The sequence below is a fragment of the Corvus kubaryi genome, unplaced genomic scaffold (assembly GCF_017639235.1).
Source record: "Corvus kubaryi isolate FWS band 111438036 unplaced genomic scaffold, C.kubaryi_AGA036_p1.0 37232, whole genome shotgun sequence".
In the NCBI taxonomy this organism is placed as follows: Eukaryota; Metazoa; Chordata; class Aves; order Passeriformes; family Corvidae; genus Corvus; species Corvus kubaryi.
The window spans coordinates 2,500,290-2,523,175 of record NW_024581066.1 but is presented as its reverse complement, the minus strand read 5'-3'; the positions used below and the strand labels follow the sequence as shown (position 1 = coordinate 2,523,175).

The following is a 22,886-nucleotide window of genomic DNA, read 5'->3' as shown; positions in this document are numbered from 1 at the left end:
AGGCCCTTCCTTGTCGTGTCTCCAGACCATTTGCTCACCAGGGCTGTGAGTGCTTTAGGAGTAGTGGTATCACCACATTGCATCTCAGTGCTACCAGCAAAGGTGGATGCTTAGCACGGGGAGATGGTGAGGCTGATTGGGAGCAGGAGCCTCCCCCTGCCCTGCCTTTCCTTGGAGGGTTTCACCAAGGGCTGCTCTGCTGCTGGCAGTGAGCCCCTGCTGCCCTCAGCCCGCTAGTGAAGAAGTCACAGGCAGCTGCCTGACTTTATCCCTGCAGGCCGGATCGTGCAAGGAAGCAGAGGGACGACAGGATGCTGGAGGTCTGCGTGGCTCCCTGCAAGCGGTGATGTACCAGCTGGATCTCTGTGCCACAGGCAGAGTTCAGGAGAGTATTGCAGCCCACTCCTTACCCACCTCATCCCAACAAGGCTCAGGCCATCAGGTGAGCATGACCTCTGCCTTAACCACCTCATCCCAAAATGCAGGGCACCGAGAGCCCAGGGGTTACCATCAGGAGTCCTGCAAGCAATGACTGGAGATCTCCTGCCCCAAAAGGGTCTGCCAGCAGCTCTTCAGCCAGGACCCTGCTCCAGGGTCAGCTGGGACCAGCAAGGGAAGAGGAAAACTAAAATAATTGGTCCCCGAGCCATTTGCTGATCTCAGCAACAGGCTGAGATGCTTTGTTGACTAACAAAGCATCCATGATCATTGTAGTCTCACTATAACTGGATTCCTGGGAGCCTGCAGTGGGTTTTTTGCCCCCGTTGGCTAATAGATTAATAACACGCTGGCACTTGACAGAGGTTCGACACCTTCTATGTTTCCCTCCATGTGACTGATTAAAATGCCCCTTTCCCCCCTTTCCCGATAGGGCTGCCTTCTCACACACGCAGGCAATTGGATACAGCTGCTAATCTGCTTGCCACTCCACTCCTGCCTGCCTGCTCTGCCTTTCAGACATACTGGCTCTCTGTTTCTCTGCTCCATGGCACCGAGGGCCAGTGCAGAGGCTCTTTGAGCTGACTGCCCATGCCTTCCTCTGGAATGGGGCAGGCAGCATCCAACGGAGGGAAACACTGTCACTGTGGGTTGTGCTTGCAAAGGGAAGGGTGGCTTTGCAATGGAAAGGAGAGCTGGATGGCATGCAGCCCCCTGGCCTCAGCCCTGCTGCAGGCTGATGGCCTTGCCATGCCTCAGTTTCCCCTGTCCCTAGCACAGGCACATTACAGGGAAAGGGAAATCTCATTGCAGAGGAGGGCTGGTGGGTTAATTAATGTATGGTTGCAAAGTGCTTGGAAATCTCCAAGGAAAACGGTCGACGTGGGTGCCAAGTGTAAAGGATTCTGAAAACATTAAGTGCCTGCAAATGCTGCCTAGCTCCTCAGGCCCTAAAACTCAGATATTGCCCAAGAGGCACCAAAAATATTCCTTCAGCTCATGTGATGCATTATCCACTGCTCGGAATAAATCTCCCTTTTTGCTCTTGCTTTCCAAACCAGCTGTTTATTTGTTTTCCCCTTTTGGATTTCATAGCTTTAGTTAAAGCAGGGAATTGCTACAAGGGAGGAAGGAAAAAAAAAACCCAGCTTTTGTGAAAGGTTGGCAGCAAGCATCACTGAAGGGAGAGCACTTCGCCTGTTTGTTCTGCCTGTTACAAACTAGCTGTGAGCAGAGCGTACAAATTGGGCTCCAGGTGACGGCGTCGCAATGCCCGCAGTGCACGTTCGAGTTTTCAGAAAGAAAACTCAAAGGGCTGGGCAGCTTCAGCCCCACCAGCATGCTCTGGGAAGCATGTCCATGGGACTCCCAGCCTTATGTAAGGGAGAGGCTTTGCTGGCTGCCTTCCTCCCTTGCCTTCTCCCTTTGCTCTGGGGAGCGCAGCAATCTGCCAACAGCAGCAGTGTGTTTTGGCACTGTGCTGCTGCTCTGGGGATGGAGAGGGTGGGAACGCAGCAAGCCCCTGGGCCACACTTGAGGCTGCCTTTTCTCCTTGCCCAAATTACACTGGGGAGAAACATCTAGATCTGTGGGTCATGCAGTGGTGGGCCCAGTACCAGTGCTGGGCAAAGCACAGCTGTTTCCAGTTTGGAGCAGAGACTGTTTTCGTAGCTGTTTGTTTTTTCTAGGAGGTTTGCTATTGTACACGCAGAGGTGAAGATGATAACATGAGAGTCACTTGGGAGCAGAGGGTTCTTCAAACACAACACCTTTGCCAAGATGAAGCAAGGCAGCTTGGCCCTGCAGCAAGTGCTCATGTTTGTGGGGCAATAAATGAGTTGTTATTGGCTGTGCAATTTGTTACCTTCCCATACACCGCAGAGGGGGTGTCACCCCTCTGAAACTGCATGCTGCCATTGACATTACACAACCCAAGGACTTGCATCACTCTTGGGAGCAGCCGTGCTCGCTGAGGGGCTGAAGTGCCTCTACAGAGAAGAGAACATTGAGTGAAATGTCTCCTGTCCTGCACCAGCCAGGGCTGGATTTTAAAGGACACTCACTCTCTCCCAGACTTAGCCTTCTTCACCCCATGGTGTCTTGCTCACTCCAGGTCTTCTACCTACACAAGAGAAGACATCATTAGGCCCCGTCCTGCAAGTTGGTGATGGGTTGGTGCACAGGTCTGTGCAGGGAAGCAGCCAGCAGCCCGTGCTGTACTTAGGAGCTGGAAGCTGCCTTTCTCCGTGCCTCCCCTCGGGCCTGTCTGCTGGCCTCCTGTCTGCCTGCGGTCACCGGTGGCTGGGACACTGTTCAGCGCTAATGGATTTCAAACCCCCCCTCGCCAATGAGAGACGTCTCTGTTGAGAGATGTTGATTCCCCTGCTTGGGGGAGTGGCTGTGCAGACAGGACCAGAGCTGCAAATTAGAGAACATTTAATCCTGTACTTTGGTGATGGTAAGTGCTACGAGCCCTGCTGCTGAAAGCCTGGGGTGAGGCAGTGGTTACACCCACCCTGTCCTGAAGGAGAGACTTCCTGGAATATCCACTCAAAGGTAAATTTTGTGGTATTTCTCCTCCCGATGGGGTCTGAGGTTATAATGATGCTGAGAGCCTTGTCCTGGCTTCTGGAAGCACAGTGTCAGTTTGGCTGGGCAACGCCAGTCTGGACCCTGTCCTCAAGTTCTTGGGGGAGTTGGTTCTCACAGCTTTTAGTCTGTGCTAAAGTTGGAGCTTATATAGAGAAAAATAAAATTGTAGAGATGCTCATGCTGCTTAGCAGCAAGTGTGGACATCACAAGGAGAAACACGGCACCCAAGCTGCTGTGGCATCCATGTTCCAGGGACTACCAAGGGGGCTTGTGGGGCTCTGTGGGTGACAGCATGGCACATCTCAAAGCTAGAGAGGAGGTGACAGGAGACATCCCAAGCAGGCGACCTTGCTTTTCTGTTTTGTTCAGATTTAGCAGAGAAGAGAGGAGATAGGAGAGGAGAGAAAAGACGAGGTGAGGCAAGGTGGGGAGAAGAGAGGTCTTGTCTGTGTTGTAGCTTAACCAGAAGACCTTCCAGATCAGAATGGCTTAGGGAAAGGGGCCTGAGGAAAGGCAGGCCCAAGGCTTGGATCTGTCATTGCCTGGGAGATGCAGCCTGGGAGCTTTAATTGGACATGAGAGCTTTTAAATTTAATTTGATCTGATATGGATCTTAAATTTAAGAGAAGAGCCTCCTGTCTTACTATCTGGCAGCATTGTCTGCTGCTCCCTTCATGTTGTTAGTGTACCCTCTTATCTGACCCCAGAAGCCCATAACCATGACAAGTATCTCTGACCAGTGCAGAGGGAGAGATCCAGCTGTGGAGGCTGCTACTGAGCAGATCAGTGAAGAGGTCTCTTCCTCAGGGTGACACTCTGCAGTGTCATCGTTGCAGATCAGAAAGCACTGGTAGTTGTCTCAGCCCTGTAACCACTGCCTTTTTCTTGGGCTTTGAGGACTTTTTGCTTATGTGGCAATGTTTTGTAGGTCTGTCTTAAAATACAAGCTTGGTGCTTGGATTCTGCAGGAAGATGTGTGTTAGAGATCATCTTGCTGAGAGAGCGTGAGAATGAGAATCTGCCAGAGCTTTCGGGGGTGTTTAACTTCTGGTTTTAATTTCTAACCCAAACTGATCACCATCTGCAGAGAATTTTCTGAGGCTATTTATTAATGGAACAAATGTTTTAATGGTCAAAGCTGCTGCGGGGACTTCCTGGTGCCACTGCCTGTGTCCGCACAGCACAGTGAATGGAGAGAGCCAGGAGTGCCCTGTTTTCCTTTAAACACCCAGCTACATAAAAAACCCCCAAACTTGTGTGACTGTTTAACTGCATTGATATGAGGTTAAAAACAGGTGCACTCCCCTTTACTGGGGGACAAAGTACCTGAGGAATCCTCCACGTTTGCAGTTCAGCTGAGCAACAGGCTTTTATCACAGCGGAGTAGATATTTATTCTGGAAAGATAGGAGCCTGGAGGCGGCAGCCTGAAAAAACTCATCTTAGAGTTTGTTCCTGCCCTTTGGATACTGCATACACACGGTACTTATATCCTCCGAATATAGGGGGATTGCTAAGGTTCACAGGGCTCTGCACATTGCCTGCCATCCTGGGTAGCACCACCACGAATACACAGTGCAAAAAGCTGTCTTTAATCCTCTCTGTGACTTATAGAATCATAAACGGTTTGGGTTGGAAGATCATTGAGTTCCAATCCCCCTGCCATGGGCAGGGATGACACCCACTAGATCACTAACTCCAGACAGTTATTTATATATGTGTATACACATGCGTATGTATATATACGCTTGTGTATGTATATGTGTACGTATATATACACATCCGTATATGTATAATAAGGATATATATTACACCCTTAGGTGGTGACTGCCAGCAGAGAGTGTTTTTGTCTGGATTAGAACGCAGCATGTGGGACAAGTGAGGAACGTAGCAAACTTAGGGGCCAGTTCACACTCCATTCAGAGCCATACTTTAATGCATAGCTCCCGTTACAGCTATAATATTTACTAACGCATGGAGATTAACGCAAACCCGGCGCTGGGTGCGGCTCCGGAGTTAGAGAGGGCTTGCTCTGCTCTCTCTTCCCAAGAAGCAGGCGGCCCGCGGCCGGGGGTTTTCCCGCCAGATGCGGGGCGTGGAGCTGCAGTCGGCGTAAAAATGGGGGCGGGCAGGGGCGGGCAGGGGAAGGGACAGCAGCAGAACGCGGGGCGGCGCGGACAGCGCGGCGCAGGTGGGTTCCCCCCGAGGTGCGCACGGCTGCCCGCGGAGGGGTCGCGGCTCTGCTCACCCTTTCTCTCCCGGGGGCGGGGGGGAGCGGGGAAGGGGCGGGAAGCGGGGAAACCCGCCGCCTCTCCCACGCGGGAACCGCGTGGCACTGAAGGCGGCAGGAGGGGAAGGAGGAGTTTAGAGAGCGGGACGGAGGCGGCGGGTTCATCCGCACCGGCGAGAGAAGGAGCCGGAGCCGGCAGGCAGCGGTGGGCGCCTGCGTTCCAGGTATTGGCTCAAAGTCGCCGAGCTTTTGGCCACCCCGGCTCCCTCCGAGGCTCCACGAGGCGTTTCAAAGCTGCCGGGTGCGTGGGCAGCCCTCGGAGGAAGCCGGGGGATGCCCCAAGCTCAGAACCCGGCGCCACAGCGTGGGGAGAGGCGGCGTGCGAGTCGCGGGTTGGGGGGCCGGAGGGGTGTAAGATGCACAGATACTGCTTTTTGGGGGGGGATTCTTCCTTGCTACCTTGCACGGCAACTACAAATCCCCTTTCACAGTTACTGCTGGGGGGAGAGCATGTGGTTTTGGGGATGCGAAGTGGAGCGGCCAGCACGTGACTCTGGGGATGCAAAGCGCACCGATGCTCTGATACTTGGGATGCAGGACTTCACCGAGGGGTTTGTGCAGCGCTCCTGCGGCCGCAGAGGTGCACATCCCTGCCGAGCAGTGGCGCGTGTGCACGGCAGGCAGTGTCTGCCACCGTGCCTCAGCCGACGGGTGTTGTGGGGAGCCGCTGGCAGGTGCGTGGGCAGGGTGTCGTGTGCTGCTGTGCGAGAAGTGGGGCAGAGCCCCCTCGGCTGACAGAAAAACTGCTGGGTCAGGGTTGCTCCAGGTCCTGCTCAAGAAAATGCTCCCAGTTGGCTGTGGGATGCTGTGGAAGATTTCAATGAATGTTTCTTTCCATTCCTGAGCAAACCGTCAGCGTTAAGGGAGAGCCTGGTCCAAGCAGAAGCACCAAGAGCTCCTGTAGAGCCCTTTTGTGCTGTCCTCCTCACCCCTGTAGTTAAATCTGAGCTTCACACCCCTGCTAGATGCTAATACTGCCAGACCAACACAGTCCCTGCCTGTACTCACCAGCACTCCCATCTGCCTCTTGGGAATGGGCTGTGGAACTGCAGACTGTGTGGGAAGGCAACAGCGGCTAAGCCCCGGAGCTGTGGGATCGCAGACAAGTAAAGCCTGTATCCTTGATCCCCAGGGCTAGGGGCTACAGGAGGAATTTGTGCAGCTGTTGGCCACAGCTGGATGCACTTCCCGGCAGCTCTGAAACAGAAAGCAGCCCAACAGCCCCTCAGTTCCCTGTTGTGAGCAGACACAGTTGAGGGACTTCTGTGAGTGCTGACATGGGAAATCCCACTCTCCTTCTGCACTGCATCCCAGCTTGGTGGCATTGTTTCCACTCACCAGCCCCTGGAAGGTGCTGGATGGCCTCAGGCTCCCTCGAGCCTGCCTCCTCTGCAAAGCTATCTCAGGATGTGGCTGTGCAGGGATGCTTTTCCCTTGGGTTCACTTTGTGCAGCTCATGGGCCACTGATAGTGTCAGTCCGGTGCTGACACCACATGTATGCCCTCCAAAGCACTCCTGCTCCTGCCATTGCTTTTTGCTCCTGGAAAAGACAGGTAGGCTTGCTCTTGGCTCACCAAAAAGGTTTTCACAGAGCAAAGGCATCTTCTTTTCAGCACCAAGGGCTGTAACATCAGGCCCAGAAGATGCTTTGCAGGATGACTCTTCCCTCCACAACTAGCATAGACACGAGGTGGAGGCTTACACTGTATCAGATACCTGGAGTGAGGAGGCTGAAGAAATTCACTTCAGCTTGAATCAGTAGATGTAGCACCAGCACACAGGACAATATGGCACCTGCATCCTGCAGTTGTCCCTTTTCTCCAGTCCTTGCCAAGCTGCATAATTAACTACTGGCATCAATTCCCAGCATGGCATCCGTGCTCTCATTATCTTGGGCTGGGAGGTGTTAATGAGCTTCTTCCTCTTTAAAGATGAGCCATGGGCTTTGTTGTTGCCCTGGCCTGACCTGTCTTATTCCTTGTTGTGGTATGGGGGTAAGCCAGGGTGTGGATGACAAGGTGCCCGTTCACCCACTCCCATGCTGCACCTTCCTCACTCTGCCCAGCTTCATTCCCAGCTCTCCTGGCAGAGGCAGGGCTTAGGGAGCAGCCCATTGGGATGGAGGGTGCCCAGGACCACCTGTGTGCCCTGTCCAAGTGGAAAGGCACCAGCCACTGGCTTTGGGAAGCCAGCAAACAGCTTCTGGTGGTTTTCACGGGACACATGTAGATCTTGGTTGTTTTTGTTCAGTGTAATGTCCAGGCCCTTGGCAAGTGCTACGGAAGCTGCAGCACCTGCTCTCATCCACAGAATTCCATTCTCTAGTGGTCCTTGCCAGCTCCGTGCTGACCCCACAATGTAAACCTCGCTTACCTCCCTGTGCCTTCCTGAGCCTTCCCAACACCAAGCTCTGTCCTGAGACACCTGCCAGCCCAGCACTGTGCTGCTTGGGGCTGCAGGACTGCCAGCTCCCAGTCTCATCTCTGCTAACTCTTACTCAGCTGCCAACAAGCTGAGGCCCAGAGCACTATGTGGAGTGAGCTACAGGCATTTTCAGCCAGGCAGAAGTCAGGATTTTACCAGCCACACAGCTATTTTGATTTGATTAAGCAGTGCTATAGGAAGCTGTAATTGCTTCTTAGGTTAAGAGTGTGCAAGATGTGGGATGGGGAACAACTGTGCAGAGTAGGAGCAGACCCTGGGTGGGTCTGGTTACATCAGGATGCGTGGTCTGGAGGGTCTCAGTGCCCCAGCTGAGGCAGCAGCACAGTACTGCACCCCATTTTCCCACTCCAGATTCTGCAGACCTAGCTGGGGGGCTGTATATGGGCTCTGGGGTCCCCGTGTTGGAGAAGAGCTGTGATGCTGCATGAGGAATGCTTCTGAGGATTGCTGTTCCCATGAGACAAGGGAAGCTGTTGTGTAGGAATAACACTAATAGTCCTTCTTAATTTCATTGCTGATGGAGGTGATATGAAAAACATCACTGTTGTGACCTTTTGGTCCTGCTCTGGCTTGGAGCAGGCTTTTTCCTGGTCTTGCCAATCCGCAAGAAAGGGGAGGCTCAAAGCTCTGTGTGTGTGGCTTTCATGCACTAACTGTGACACAAATTGGTGAGCCTGGCGTTCTGGGTGCAGTGCTCAAGGCTCTCTTTCAGCCTCTTGGTTAAACCATCGGTGAGCACAGTCAGGTTTTATCTCCAGGAGACCAACTTTCCTTGGGGCCAAAAGGGAGCAGAGACCTATTGCCTGCCTGGCAGCTCGTACAGAAGCTGTCAGCAGGAAATCAGGCAGATTTCCGCAGGGCCTTCTTGCTGCTTCCTACCACACGACTGCCAGTGAGACTTGCTTTAGTTCATTTGCTTTAGAACTAGTCTGATAGGAAGGCACCTCGCTGTGAAATTTCCAGCTGGAAATTCATGGAGTGAGCAGACCAGGAAGCTGCAGAGGGAGGAGGCAGGCAGGGGCTGGAGGTGAAGAGCAGGGCTGGGAGAGATGTGGCTGAGTGGGCAGCAGCAGTGGGACTGGAGGGTCGTGCCATCGGCCTCCCATGTGCTGAGCAGCTTGCTCTGGCCACGTACTGAGGCTCAGTCATGGCAGCAGGACTGTGTCATCAACCGTGCTGTGCCAAGGGCAAGCCATCAACCTGAATGTGTATCTGTGTCCCCAGACTGACACTGAAGTGGCTCCAGCCTCCTGCAAGGCTGCTGGGGAGAGGGTTGTCCTGCCTGGGTTGCCCTGCTTGGCTTCTCTGCTGCCCAAGCTGTGGCTCCAAACATGGTCCTCATCCCTGCTTGGTTCATTTTTCCTTGCACATCCAACCACTGACACTGTGCAGGGACACAGAGCCAGTTTACACCTGCAGCTGAGGGCCTGCTCACCTGGCTCCAGCCCCTGAGGGCTTTGGAGTTTTGCTAGAGTTTTTGTTCATGGTCATAGTAAACCCTCATGAGAAGAACTCCCCTGTTTTAAGCTTGGGGATAACCCCTGGAGAACAGCCAGGGTGGCAGGAGGGACTGGTGACAGATCTGGCTTCTCAGTCCTGCCCAAGGCTCAGGGTTGAAGGAGATGCCAGCCTTATCTGCCTTGCCTGCTCTGCATGTGACAAGCCTTGTTATTTCCTGGCCTCAGGACCAAGTTGGAGGCAATTCCATATTTTATCCTCCTTCAGTGCTGTACGCTCAGCTCCCTGATGGTATTTGCTCTGGACTGGACTTCTGCCCCCACAGGGAGCCCAGTGCCACAGGATGCACACAGTGCTTTCATCCCATTAAAGTTTGTAGGTGTTGGGCTGTGGCTGAGGATGGCAGGGTTGGGTGGGTCTTCGTGGCATCCTGGCAAGAGCAGGAGTGTTATCCATTAACCACAGGAGGAGACAGACCAACGGCAACGCAACCAAGCTATTATGAAGTGATCCACCCTACCCTGCAGCTGCTCCTTCCCGTCTTCACACCCACTCCTTGTGGCCACGCAAGGCTGGCGTGTCTGTGTAGTGAACCACATCAGGACATCGATCTGCCAGTGTGTTCCTGGACAGGGCTGTTACCCCGGAGGCAGCGGGAACGGGGTGCCCACATGATGCAGAATCCATGCCTTGCGGGGGATGAGGGAGGTGCTGAAGAGCACTGCGTTCTCCTTGCCTGGGCTCTGCAGCTGGGCTGCCTCCAAAAGGGGAGCCTTTGACCAGAAACAAAACAGCATCAGTAAATAGCCTGGCAATCGATACTCAACACACAAGTTATCTGCTACCAGCTGTCCCTCCCTTCCTTCGCTGTGGCTGTGAGGGGGATGCACTGTGTCAGAGGGGATTGCTTCAGCAGGGCTCAGCCCCTGGGCTCCCCATCCCTTGGCATCACTGTGGGAGTGCATCAGCATCCACCCAGGCAAGCCCTGATGGACACCTTGCCAGATGGCCAGCCCACCTCAGTGAGGCTGCTGTAACCTTGGGTCTCCCAGCAGGGTGTCTAGAGCTGCCTTCATCTCCTCTGCTCCCCACATTAATCTGGGGAGGCTGAGAGGCTGGTGGAGCCTGCAAGCCAATGCTAGCGGCTGCAAAGTGCCATTTCCACATGAGCAGAGCATTTGGTGGCTCGCATCCAGAGTTTTCCATGCTTCCCTGGGATATCCTGAGGATACTCAGGGTCCCAGACAGGCTGCGATATCATGGCTGTGGCACACTGGGCGGTGGCTGTTTGCACGGATGTAGCAGCACAGGCTGGGATTTGGAAGGGACGTGACTTGCTCTTTCCCAACTTGTGGCTGGGCTTATTATTATTGGTTGTGTGGGAGATTCTGTTTTGATGGGATTTGGGCAGACACAGCTGTCCCCACCTCCTGTTTTCTCTCCCTGCCTGATCCTACTTGCATAAAGATTTCCCTGTTTTGCTGCTGTTTAGCCAAGGCCAGTGCCAAGGGTGGGAGGTTTGGGCTCTGACTTATTTGCTCCAAAGGAGGTGTCTGCCTCGAGTCTTGCTTTGGCTCCTCATGTGAGACCTTAGTCCTGCCAGGCTGTTTGGGGAAGCTGACTTATTCAGGGAAGAGGGTGCCAGAGATGGTGCTTCTGCCCTGGGTGTTTGCTCCAACTCCTTTGCTTGCACCACATCTCTGACAGCATGCTGCCTCCTTGGCTTTCCATTCCTTGGTCCCCGGATTGTGGGTTACCCACACAGCTCTTCTGTGTCTGCCACAGAGCAGGGATATGGCAAACCCAACTTTCAGCAGGCAGCATCTTTCCTGCTGGGAAATGTGCAGGTGTATGTGGCTCCTCGAGTCCCTTCAGCTTCTGGGACTTGTGGGGACCCCTTTACCCCACTCTTTGGAGATGGCTGCAGCTTTGGAAGTGAGTGATTTGGCACAAGCAGACCCAGACAGGACATCCATCCCTTCCCCTTCCTTTTGTTTCTGGGGATTGTGGGGTGCCCCTTGGCTGGGACAAAGCGGGTTTTTGAGGTGAGGGGGGATAGACACTCTCTGTCTCTTGGAGCAGAGCCACTGTGAAATAGCTGCATTTAGCATCTGAAGCCAGTTCGGGATTTGCAAGATGCTGTGGCTGTCCGGGCAGTGAGCAGGATCTTGGCAGGACGGGTGGCTGGCAGACAGACTGCACGGGACCCCGACAAGTCCCAAAACCTGCTTCTGTGCTCACCATCCCCTTTCTCAGCAGGGCTGCAGACATTTAATGCCAAAAGCAGCGGTCAGCCAGGGCCCCTATTCTGAGCTGGCCTACAAGCGAAAGGCCCCTTTGGTCTGTGGGGACCCAAGATAGCCCATGTATTTCTGTCCTGGCCACTGGGCACAGCTGACATGCAGAGGACAGAGCCAACCTCGACTCGCCACAGGCCAGTGGTAGTTGGCTCCTGCATGTCTGTCCCAGCTTCTGCCAAAGGGGGCTGCTGCTCAGTGGGGAGGAATTGCCTCTCCGAATTTTGGAAGCTGGGGTGATCGTGACACCAAGGGAAGATTGTGTTGTTCTGGCTCTGATTTCATTTCTGTGTCCTCCACTAAATTGGAAACAGCTGTGCAGCCCAGACCAGCCTCCAAAAAACTGCTGAGGGGGAGCAAAATGATCTTTGCACCCCAAACAGGGCTGGCAGCCTGCTGTAGGCCTTCTGCTGGGCTGTCCAGGTGTGAGGGGCAAGGCTCACTTTGTCCTGCCCTGGGGATGCTCTCCCACCTGCTCGGGGGACAACAGTTCAGCAGCTCCCACTGGGTTTGGGCAGCTCTTGCCTGCTGAGGGTCCTGCCAGCTCTGCACCTTTGAATCTGGCTCCATCAAGGAAGAAGCCAGAGCTGGAAGGACAGCCTCTCTCCTGGGAGGTGGAGGTGCCGTGGGGTGCAGGAGGTGGCCAGGTGGCAGGGGGTTGCTGCAGGCAGGTGCTCTCACTGCTGGTTGGCTGCCAGCTTTTCCTGCTCTTCTAGAAGCATCCCCATTTTGGGGACAAGTGAGTGAGGGCTCAGGCTCTCCTTGGGGAAAGGAGTTCTTGTAAAGTGCAGGATGGCATTTGGGGTGGGAGAGTGGTTGAGCTGAGCCCTCCAAGCCTCTTCTGCCTTGCCCCTCACTGCAGGACTGTCTTGAGGACCTCTCAAATAGAATGTAAGCTGTCCCCATCCTTCTCCTCTGGACCTTCACTGCAGGTTTCTCCATGCTCAGCTCCTTTATGTTGTTCCTGGCCTGACTCCTTCTGGGGTCTGCCAGCTCTGAGCTCAGTCCTGGAGCCAGGAATATGAAGCAATGAAGGGGGAATCATCTCCACTCTACATCCCAGTACCCTGGGGGCTGCTGGGGGCAGGTGGCCTCCTGCAGTCCTGCTCTTCCTCTCTGGTGCTGCTCCCCAAGCAGTGACCTTGGAGTAACCATGTGTTATTGGCTGATATGACCCTACCAAGCCCAGGAGAAGGCAGGCTATGGAAAAATTCATCTTACCCCTCTTTCATTCCTTGGCTGTGGGATTCTATCCCCTGGGTTTCCTCCCACGCATTCAGTGAGTCCTTATCTTCAGACTTGTCTGGCTAAGAGCTGTTTTGCTCTGGTCCTGTTTTGCTGTAAGCTCCTCTTCGCTCCCCTCAGCTGCAGACATGAGGGGGAAGTGCGACATGGTCCTGTAGGCTCAGCCCACCCCTCTCACGTGCTTCAGCTGCTGCCTAAGGTGTGGCCAACCAAGATACCATCAGTGCAGACAGACAGGGATTCCTCTTGAGCAAGCCTGAACACAGAGAGGGCAAAAGCTGCTAATGCAAAAGAGGTGCATCTGACAGCCACATCCTAAGGGGTCTTACCTAAGCGCTGTCCCAGCCCACCAGGGAGCATCCCTCTTCCCACCCGTGTGGAAATAAGGCTGTGGGATAGCCAGGCTGCAGGCAGGCAAGAGCCATAGCTGTGCTTTGTGTTGTGCATGGTTGGGATTGCCTTTGTCCTCTGTGCATGGCTGTCCTGGCATGTGCTGGCCTGTGCCACTACTGCATCAAGACCCAGGCTCCTCTGTGCAAGGAGGACCTGCTTCCAGCTCGGGGCTGCCTCTGGCTGCTCCTTGTGCTCCCAGCTGAATTTTACATTAATGATGTCCGGTTGTTCTCCCCAGGTGTCCTGTAAGGTTTTCTCCACTTGGAAGCGGAAACGTGGTTTCCTCCCATTGTGCTTCTTCCTGCTGCAGCCCCCAGATCGATTCCAGGGAAGCACCCCTTCCAGAAGCACTTCCCCTCCCCGTGGCCCCCAGGCAGCACCTCCACTGGCCATGCTGGCACCCCTGGGGCTTGGACCAGCCCTGCAGACATGGGCTGTGAGGGTCTGCTGAGGATGCCAGGCAAGGATGAAGGTTTGCGGTGAGGCACCCCCAGGCTCTCCCCAAACCCATGATGGTCCCTCAGGAAGCCATGGTCAGGTGTTGTGAGCTTGGTATGAGCTGTGCATGCCCACAGTGGGTCACCCTCTGCCCCTTCCCACCTTCTTGCAGTTCCTGGAGGTGCTGAAAGCTGCCTGGAAGCACCATCCAAGTCCTGGAGATGGTTTCTGCCTGGGCTTGGAGGCTTCTGCAGCTGCACTGAGTGAAGCCCTGAGCAAATCCCTCCCTTTGCCCTTGGGAGAAAGGGTCTTTGTTTTAGTAAATTTCCAACAAATGGAGTTTGAAGCTAGCCCTGGAAAAACATGTCTCCTTCCACAGCCTCCCAAGAAGCAGGTCAGGGTTTTGGCTTGTAGGGGATGGTCCTTTCCCTGGGCAGAGCAGCCTAAGTGGGTGCCATCAGAGAAACTAGCTTCTTGGAAGAATCCCGTCTCTGCAAACAATCTCCTGACATCAGCTTATCTCTTTTCCTCTGACGCCTGCTCATAAATGACGTTGCGCCCGCTCCCCCCCCCCCCCAGCTCCTGCCCTCCCTCAGGCTCTTGTATCTCCTCCTGCATCCCCAAACCACCGGCCCTGGAGCAGGCAACGGCTCCAATATTTGTGGGGCTTTTCCTACCTCTCCCAAGGCTGCATTGTCCCTGCATCGTCCTGTGGCCTGAAGTGACAAGGAGCAAGGGGCTGGGACCACCCTGCCTTTCTGGTAAGCTTGTTGTGACATTACAATGTCCCCCTGCAGCGTCTGATGGGATGCTGGGTGGGAGCACCCATCTCTGCTCCTGGGGGGTTGTATGGCTGCCTGGAGGGGTTTTCTCTGGCCAGGGACCAGACTGCACCTGGCCTTGGGCACTCACCACATGCTGAGGAGAGAGGTGTGTGGGTTCTTCATGGGGCTGCCATCGATGGCATTTGACCAGTAATAGTCAGGGCTGGGAACCCACGCAGCTGCCCCGCTGGAGAGGTGGATGTCCAGGGCTTCCTGGGACTCAGTAATGTCACCTAGGGTAGTTTTAAGACTGGCTCTGCCTTCTACCTGATGGGAAACCCTTCAGCGACAGTGCTTGAGTCCCGACAGGCCCTGGGGAATTTGCTGCCCAGCCAGATCGATTTACCTGCCAGGGGCAAGGGCCCCCAGGGAGCCTCTCAGGGCTCCTTTAACTCTCCAGATAAGGGACTTCGCAGCTGGTTGGTCTACGCAGTTCAAAACACACCAGGGCTGAATGCTCCCCCTGCACCACCCGGCATCCGAGATAACAGCAAGTGCTGGGAGCGGCATCAGTGTCCACAGCTGCTGCTCTACGAGGAGTTTGTGCTGTCTGCTAGTGCAGCAAGCCCGGAGGCAGAGGGGGTCTAGAGATGCCTCTCCTTTTGTCCTTGGAGGAGTGGAGGGATCGAGGTGAAGCAGGTCAGAAACATTGCCCAGGGACCCTCATTCTGTGGGGTGAGGGTGTTGCACAGAGCACCTTGTAAGAGGTTTTTTTTCTGCTGGCCGAGCCCAGACAAAGCAGTGGACTTTGTCTGCAGACAGCAAGTCAAGGGAGAAGGCAGAAATACCTGCTCCCTCCTGCTCCCCTGCTAAGCTCTCTCCTCAGCATGCAGGCATGGAGTAGGGCTGGGAGAGCAGATGGCATCACAAGGCTGTTTACTGCGAAGCAGAAAGGAGAAGAAGAATATCAACTTGCTGATGGAAACCGCTCACAAAGCACTCCAGGACTAGGAAAGCTGCTACAGGATGTTGGACAGATGAGGGATCAGAGAAAGAGAGACCATAGCAGAAAAGACAGATGAAGCTTTTGCCCCTCTGTGAGCTCCACAAGAGCCTGAGCAGTTTCTTCCACCTTCCTTTGGGGAGCTCCTCAGAGCATCTGCAGAGGCAAGGTTAGAAAGCAAAGGTAAACAGCAACAAGTGTCTTGGGCTGGGCAATGTTTCCCAGAAGGAAAGGGAGGATGAAGTGGCTCGCTGTGACTGTGTGGCCTCTAGTCATTCATTCACAACTGCCCCAGCCCCCAGGGACTGGGAGGAGGGAAAGATGATGTTCTTTTCTAAGAAGGGTGGAAGGAACTTCAGGGAAAAGCTGACTGCTGAATCTGCTGTGTGTCCTGGGTGTCTGTGCAGGGACAGGGCCTGTGGACAGGTGGGGAGGCTCCTGTCGAGGGGCCCCCAGGACTGGAGCAGCACGTCCTAGGGAGTCTGGGCTCAGAGTGCCCACACTGCTTCCAAAAAAAAAAATTCCAGTCAGCTTTCAGCCCAGTTTTTAAGGGAACTTGCTGGTCAGGAGGGAAAGTCCTTACTTGGCTCCATAATTAGTATGAAAACAGGAAGGAGGATGTAGGAGTCAGCAGTCAGTTTTTGCAGTGAAAAGATATCTTTGCGTTGGTCACATGCTTTTTCAACACATTCATGAGTGACCTGGAAAAGGGAATGAGCAAGGAGATGATAGGGCTTTGCTGAGGTGATTGGATTACTCAGGTTCATGGGGACAAGTGCCAGCTAGGAGGAGTACTGACAACCATTACAACACCAGGCAACTGAAATTCAGTTTAGATAAATATCAAGTGATAGACAAGGGGGGAAAGGGAAAAAGCCCCAGATCTGCAAACAAGATTATGCACTGAGCCAGCCATGAGCCGGCCACTCACAGCAAGGCCTGGGGCTATTTCAGATAGCTCAGTGTGCATAAAAACACATACTGCATCATCTTTCCCAGTTAAAAAGCAGAAACAAAGCAGGAAAGCCTTGTGCCACTCTTCAAATCGGTGTCTCACCCCCCCACAGTCCCTGTGTGCCCCCAGAATCAGCACCTCTGGAAGGATCGAGAGGAGCCAGGGAAGGTTAGGAGAAAAGCAACAAGGAGGACCGAAGGCATGGAGCCATGCCTGAATGACTAAGTGAGCTAGAATTTCTCGGTTTGGAAAATGTGCTGTTGGGTGGATACAATCCAGGTCTGTAAAGCAGCCACTCCAATGTTCATCCACCCTTTGATGTCGAAGGCAAGGGAGCCCTGGTGAGGCCCTGCATGTGGGGAGAGCTGCTGCCCCCTCTCAGAAGCTCCTGAGTTGAAGGGGTAAGCAGGATTTCACAGAAGTGAAACCCACCATGGCTACAAAACACATGAACATCGTGTCCCTTTCAGCTCAGAGGCTGGGGGAACAGTCAGGCAGTTAGTCCGTACCCGTTCCACATTTACTCTTTCCTAGCATCTGCTTTTGCCCTCTGGTGGAGACCAGCTTGGAGCCAGACCAGCCTCTGCTTTGACTCAAGGCACCTTCCTACCCTTGTTTTGGGAGGGCTTGTGTTTCTCTCAGCACTGCAGTGGTGGCACACAACTCATCTGTCTTGTGAAATACAAGCGTGTGTCCTCGCAGCCAGTGACTGATGGTGGAGGTGGGCAGGACGCTGCCCAGGATGCTGATTCCCCGCACCCCGGCACAAGGTAGGAGGATCCGCAAGCAGCATGGTCAGAGTTCAGGCACGCATATGAAATCTCATGAAACGGGCAGTCTCATGAGTGCTTCCTATCTTCCAGCTGAGTCATGGCCACCAAGGTTTCGTGTGACTTGCATACCTGTGCTGGGCTTGTTTCATGCCTGCAGATAAACCTTGAGGGGCCCCTGGATCAGCCTTCCTGACAGGAGAACTTCGGTGTTGCCCAGTGGGCAAGCAGATGTAGGGCATGGGGTGAAAGGCTGGTGAGGCAACTGGTCCTGTCCCATCTTGGCTGTGCTTGGAGGAAGTACTGATATTACCCCTGCAAAGTGATCCCCTGACAAGTAGTGTCAGGAGGACATGAGGTGCTTGTCATTGAGTCTGCTGGCAACCCCTTGGCTATGGACTGCCAGGACACTTCTACACTTGGTGTGCTGTAAACAGCTTCTCTTTAGAGCTGGTGATTCTGGGTGTAATTCCATGGTGCCATAGCATGCCTACATGGCACCAGGGAATTGCTCAAGTGGGAAGCTAAGCATGCACTGCACTCGCCCTTGGCTAAGGCAGCAGAAGCAGGGAAAAAGGAGATGTGGGGAAAGGGAGAGGTAGGGAAGTGTCCAAAGCCAGGTGACAAATGGCTGCCTGCAGGTGTGGCTGTCCTGCAGTGCGGGTTTTTCTGCAGAGGTTAGGCAGCTTTGGTGACAACTGGCCCTGCCGTCAGCTCCCAGGGCTTGGCTGGCAGTGGGGCTGCATGTGGCCACCGAGGGTGTCACTTAGCATCTGTCACAGTCTTTGTGTGGCATGAAAGGACAATTAAAATTGTGCCATCTCTTGTTCGAACCTGCTCAAAGGTTCTAGCCTATGGTTTGTTAAGCCCACTCTTTGTGATCTTGCTCCTTCTGTGGGGGTAAGACAGACTACTCTATGCCCAGGAAGAAAAGGCCAAGGCCCCACATCACTCCTCCTTTTCCCTGTCCCTCAGGATGTGCAGCCACCACCAGCAGAGGCTGGTGGCTGGGCTAAACACCAGCAGACTCCTGCGGGAGGCGGTTGGAGCTGTGCCGGCTGGAAGAGTGGCATCTGTTCCCATGTCCCATCGGGTAGGGCACCTCCCCCCAAGAGGGAGCAGGGTTGCCACCTGTTGCTGGTGTTGATTCCTGTGACCTTTTCTGTTTGTTGTAGGGTTCTTTATAACAGCAGCTGGAAGTGTTTCCCACTGTAATGACTGCTGCCCTTGGCAGGCACTGTCTCTTTGTGGAAAAAATTAGGAGGCATTTAGCGAAGTGAGACAGAAAACAAACAGAGCAGGCAGGAGACTGCGGCCGGGCAGTGCCTGCCAAGAAGGCTGGGCTCCTGACGCAGGGATGTGGGCACTCTCCAGACGGAAGCAGGAGGCGGTGGGAAAGCAGCATGGCGGAGCGCCCTGCCCCAGCACCCCCAGAGTCTCACTCCCGACCTCCCCTGCCTCCTCCCCAACACCCCCGGCTCCTGCCATCCCCTCCACGGCACTCTTGCCTTCCTCCCTTCCCTGGATGCTTGGGCAGCGGGACCTGGGCTGTGTGCCAGCTGTGGTACCCGATACCTCTTCTCCTCCTCCTCCGCGGGTGCCGTTAGACCCACAGGGCTCCAGCCCCCGTGACTTGAGCCAGGGCCCGGCACTCACCCCCAAGAGCGGGGGTGTGGACGCAGGGGGACACACTGCCTTCAAATACTCTGAACACAGGGCTCACCCTGGCTCTGTCCTCTCTCCTCAGGTATGTCCGTGGGGTCAGTCCCTGCCCCTATTTCTTGGGACAGCGATATGACCTGGAGGGGGCTGGAAGGGGGATCAGGGGCTTGGCTGGCAAGGGGAAGCATGTTGAGGGCTTGCTGGGGACCCACGGGGGAAGCTGAGATTTTCTTGCCTATTTTGGGTTGAGATCTGTTTGCTTGGAGACAAGCAATGCCCTGGTGGGGTTTCTGTGTGCAAGGGGATGGCAGTTGTGTTTGCAGACCCCTCTGCTAATCCCGGGTCAGGATGTCTCCTCCCCGCCGAGGCACCGGCAGCCTGCCAGGAGGGGATTTTGGGATGTTTTGTCTGGAAGCCCAGATGGCTCAGAAGGGCAAGGCAGGAGCTGTCGTGCCCCCAAGCTCTCTGTGTGGGAAGGCAGGGGAGCGGTGCTGCAGATGGCTCCGACATAAACAGGGTGGCACCTGCCGGGTTGGTAGAGCCCTCTAGCCTTTGCAGGCATACTTTTGTCCTGCTCTGTCTTTCCCAAGCAGCCCAAGGGGCTTCCAAAATCCCTCTCCACATCCTGCCGCCTATGTTTCGGTTCCATCACAGCTCAGGCTCCCCAGCCTGCAGGATCCTACCGGGGGAGGAGGCGAGCTGTGCCCAGAACCCCACGGGCAGCTGCGCCAGGGACGGGCTGCGCTGCCTTTAATGCATGCCGGGGCTGGAAGGGACTACAGATCCCAGCATGCTGCTGCCTGTCTCCTCCTCCTCCGCCCTACCTGGCAGGGCGCGGGCAGGGATGCTGCAGGCGGCATTGCAGCGGGCGTCCGCGGGGCATGTCCCAGGGGGGCCGGGGACACGGCGCCGGCAGCCCCGCTGCAGGTGAAGCCCTGCGAGAAGTGCCGGAGCTCCCCATGCTGCGCCGCCTGGACTGGAAAAGGACAAGGCAGGCCTGCGGTTCCTCCGGGCGGCTAATCCCCCTCTGCCTCGGGAAGAGGGGGTGACCGGGGAGGGAAGGTCCCTTCTCGGGGCTCCGGGGGCCGCATCTCTGGGGCTCTCAGAGCGGTGCAGCGCCTGGGCAGGTGGTGACGGGGAAAAAGGAGCGGTGGGCGCCCGGGAGGGGACAGCAGTGCCAGGGACGCCCTTGGCTTTTCAAGGTGACCCAGGAGAGGGCTGTGAGAGCCGCAGGGAAGTGGAATTGAAAACGGGGGATTTGCTGGTTCTGGCCGGAGAGGCTGCTGAATTAAATGTGTCTTTTGTGCCACCGAGCCCCGGGCGTTGGAGGGAGCTGGGGCTGGCAGGGGGGGCAGACGCAGCCCACTGCGCACATGCTTCACTCACAGCCCCAGGATTGGGGACAGAGAGCTGCAGGCTCACAAATCCCTTAAGAGCCTGCTGCAGGCAGCTGGGCAGCCAGCATGAGCAGTCTGGGTACCTCGGGAAAGCAGTTTCCTTTCGAAGGGAAGGCTTCGTGTGCCCAGCCAGCAGAATAAGTGTGTGGCTGTGTTTTCTGGGTTGGTGTTTGACTCTCGTACTGTGGAGCACTTACCTGGCAGCATGGGTTGGGGTTAAAACCAGTGCTGCCCCTGCCTGGCTTGTGTCTCTCACTTTCTCATAAAATCTTCTGTTTGCTTTCCAGACGGAGAGCAGCCACAAGACTTGCTGGGACCTGTGCTGACTCTTGCCACACAAGATGACAGCAAGAGATGGGCCCCAAGATAGGTAATGACGGTTTCTGATGTAGCTATCACATCCAGGATACCAGGAGGTGAGGGAGGACAGGGGGACCCAGCATCTGGGGGTCCCTCTCTCCTGCATGCTTACTGGGCTACCAAGCTGTCCCTTCTTTCTCAGCTTTTCCATAGCAAATGGACTGAAAACAGTCTCCTGTAAGCATGCCTGGGGAGCCTAACTCCCTCCCATATCTCCTGATGGATGCTGTGTATCTGGCTGCCACATGCCGATGAGCAGTCTCTCCCTGCCTTTGTACCTTCCTGGGGAGGGCCTCCCACAGCCCCTCTGCAGTGCCACATCTCTGGCAGCCCAGGCTAGCAAGGGCTGTGGGGCAGGGGCAGGGCAATAAATATTGTCTGGTGCTTCCCACCACAGGGTCAGAAGCAATACCTCTCCCTGACACTGCCCAGCTTCCTCTCTAAAGCACTCTGTCCCATTCACAGGTACAAGGCTGTCTGGCTGATTTTCTTCATCCTTGGCCTGGGAACTCTGCTGCCATGGAATTTCTTCATGACTGCCAGGGAGGTGAGGGCTTCCCTCCTGCTGTTGTCCATGACACTCATTGTCTCCTGTCATGTCTAGGGACCATGGTATGGATGTGGCAGCATGGCACAGCATGCAGAGGACCACAAGCGTGTGTGATCTGGGTGTGATGAGTGGCACTGAGGCAGCAGGAGGGATGGCCATGGGTCTGGACAAAGAATAAGGATGGCCTGGGAAGGGCTTGCAGAATCTCAGCCCCACCAGGCTCCTTCCTTTGCAGTATTTCATCAGCCGCCTTGTGGACCCGGAGGAGACAAGCCACGTCAGGAACCAGACTGGTGAGGCCACCGTCACACCCTCCTACCTGCAGTCTGTGTTTGACAACTTCATGACTCTCTGCGCCATGGTGCCCCTCCTTATCTTCACCTGCCTCAACTCCTTCATCCACCAGCGGTGAGCCCTGCTCTGTCCTTGCCCCTGCCAGCCCCCATAGGTCCACCCAGCCCTGGCCTGTTCTCTTGTCCCAGCACTGAGCCAAGCTACAGCCCATTTGGTCAAGTCTAAGACAAAACACTGGTCTCCTGTCTCAGGGTTTGGCTGGGATTCCCACAGTTAGAGCTTGGTCTCAGCCCCACAGGTTTTTGGGGGGCTTGGGTTATCCTCACTGAGTCCCTCTTTTGTAGGATTCCCCAGCAGATCCGCATCTCGGGCAGCCTGGTGGCCATTGGGCTGGTGTTTTTAGTCACCGCAATCATGGTGAAAGTCCCCATGGAGCCTCTTCCCTTCTTCGTCTTTACCATGATCAGCATTATCTTCATCAACTGTGAGTGAAGCAGTGGGGGAAGGAAAGGGACACAGCCCCATGGCTAGGGCTGATCCCTCTGGGAGAAAAGCATGAACCTCACTGTGGGAGAGCCAGGGAGGAGGGACACTTGCCTTGTCTTGCAGGGCGGGGGCCTTGGCTCCCTGCACAGGTGCAGTCCGTCCTTGCCTCTGGTTTCTCATGTCTGCTCATCTTTCCTGTTTGCAGCCTTTGGTGCCATTCTGCAGAGCAGCCTGTTTGGGCTGGCAGGGCTCCTGCCTGCCAGCTACACAGCCCCCATCATGAGCGGGCAGGGTCTGGCAGGCACCTTCGCTGCTTTGGCAATGATCTTCAGTATTGCCAGTGAGTAATCCCTGCCTCGCAGGTGACAGGGCCTTCCCAGAGCACTGCTGTCACAGGATCTGCTGGGGTCATGCTGTGTGGGAGATGGCAGCAGGGCCTTGCTCCTCTCAGCCCTCATCATCTTCCTTTCCTCTCCCTTCCTGTGCTCTCAGTTGGTGCCCAGCAACCCGACAGCTTCATCGGTTACTTCACCACGGCCTGTGTGACAATCGTGCTGGCAATCGTCTCCTACGTAGTTCTGCCTCACATGGTGAGACTGTTGTCCTGGTGGGGAAGGGCCTGGGGACATGGGACCTTTGCACATCCCAGCAGCCCAGCCTTGGCTCCTACCAGCCTCCAACTCTTGTGTCAGGGCAGGCTCTCCTGTGTCCCAAGGGAGCACTCTGGGATACTTCCCACCACAGATACCCCAGAATACTTGGGGTATCTGAGTCCCTTGGTGAGCAGGAAACCATCAATATCAGACATAACTGGAAGGAATACTTTGCCCATATTGCCCATATCTGCTGTTGTCACATAGCCCCTGGCAGCCTTCTTTCTGCACGCATGAATGAGTCCTCCATGCTGTCTCTCTGCAGGATTTCTTCCGATACTACTCCATGAAGGACAAGACAGAGTACCGCGTGTACAATGCAGAGCTGGAGACCAAGAGAGACCTGATTAAGAAAGGTGAGGGGCTGAGAGAAGGAAGAGAAAAGGGAAAGAGAAA

The 22,886-nt window shown here is 55.1% G+C and overlaps 1 protein-coding gene across 8 annotated transcripts in view; it reads left to right on the top strand.

The window, feature by feature from the left end:
- The window catches only part of SLC29A1 (solute carrier family 29 member 1 (Augustine blood group)), a 33,896-nt gene that overhangs the window by 5,787 nt on the left and 5,223 nt on the right, over positions 1-22,886 (top strand). For 2 of the 8 annotated variants that reach the window (XM_042022971.1, XM_042022975.1), the window contains exons 2-9: positions 278-442; positions 20,435-20,517; positions 20,973-21,054; positions 21,293-21,465; positions 21,696-21,835; positions 22,043-22,177; positions 22,330-22,427; positions 22,756-22,846. In XM_042022971.1, the coding sequence (XP_041878905.1) occupies positions 20,489-20,517; positions 20,973-21,054; positions 21,293-21,465; positions 21,696-21,835; positions 22,043-22,177; positions 22,330-22,427; positions 22,756-22,846 (748 nt within the window). In that variant the 5' untranslated portion in view covers positions 278-442; positions 20,435-20,488. Of the gene's footprint in view, positions 1-277; positions 443-2,717; positions 2,995-5,162; positions 5,221-5,341; positions 5,484-14,257; positions 14,358-18,517; positions 18,836-19,631; positions 19,742-20,434; positions 20,518-20,972; positions 21,055-21,292; positions 21,466-21,695; positions 21,836-22,042; positions 22,178-22,329; positions 22,428-22,755; positions 22,847-22,886 lie in introns of those variants that run through there. The other 6 variants (XM_042022977.1, XM_042022976.1, XM_042022973.1 and 3 more) reach the window with 6 other exon arrangements.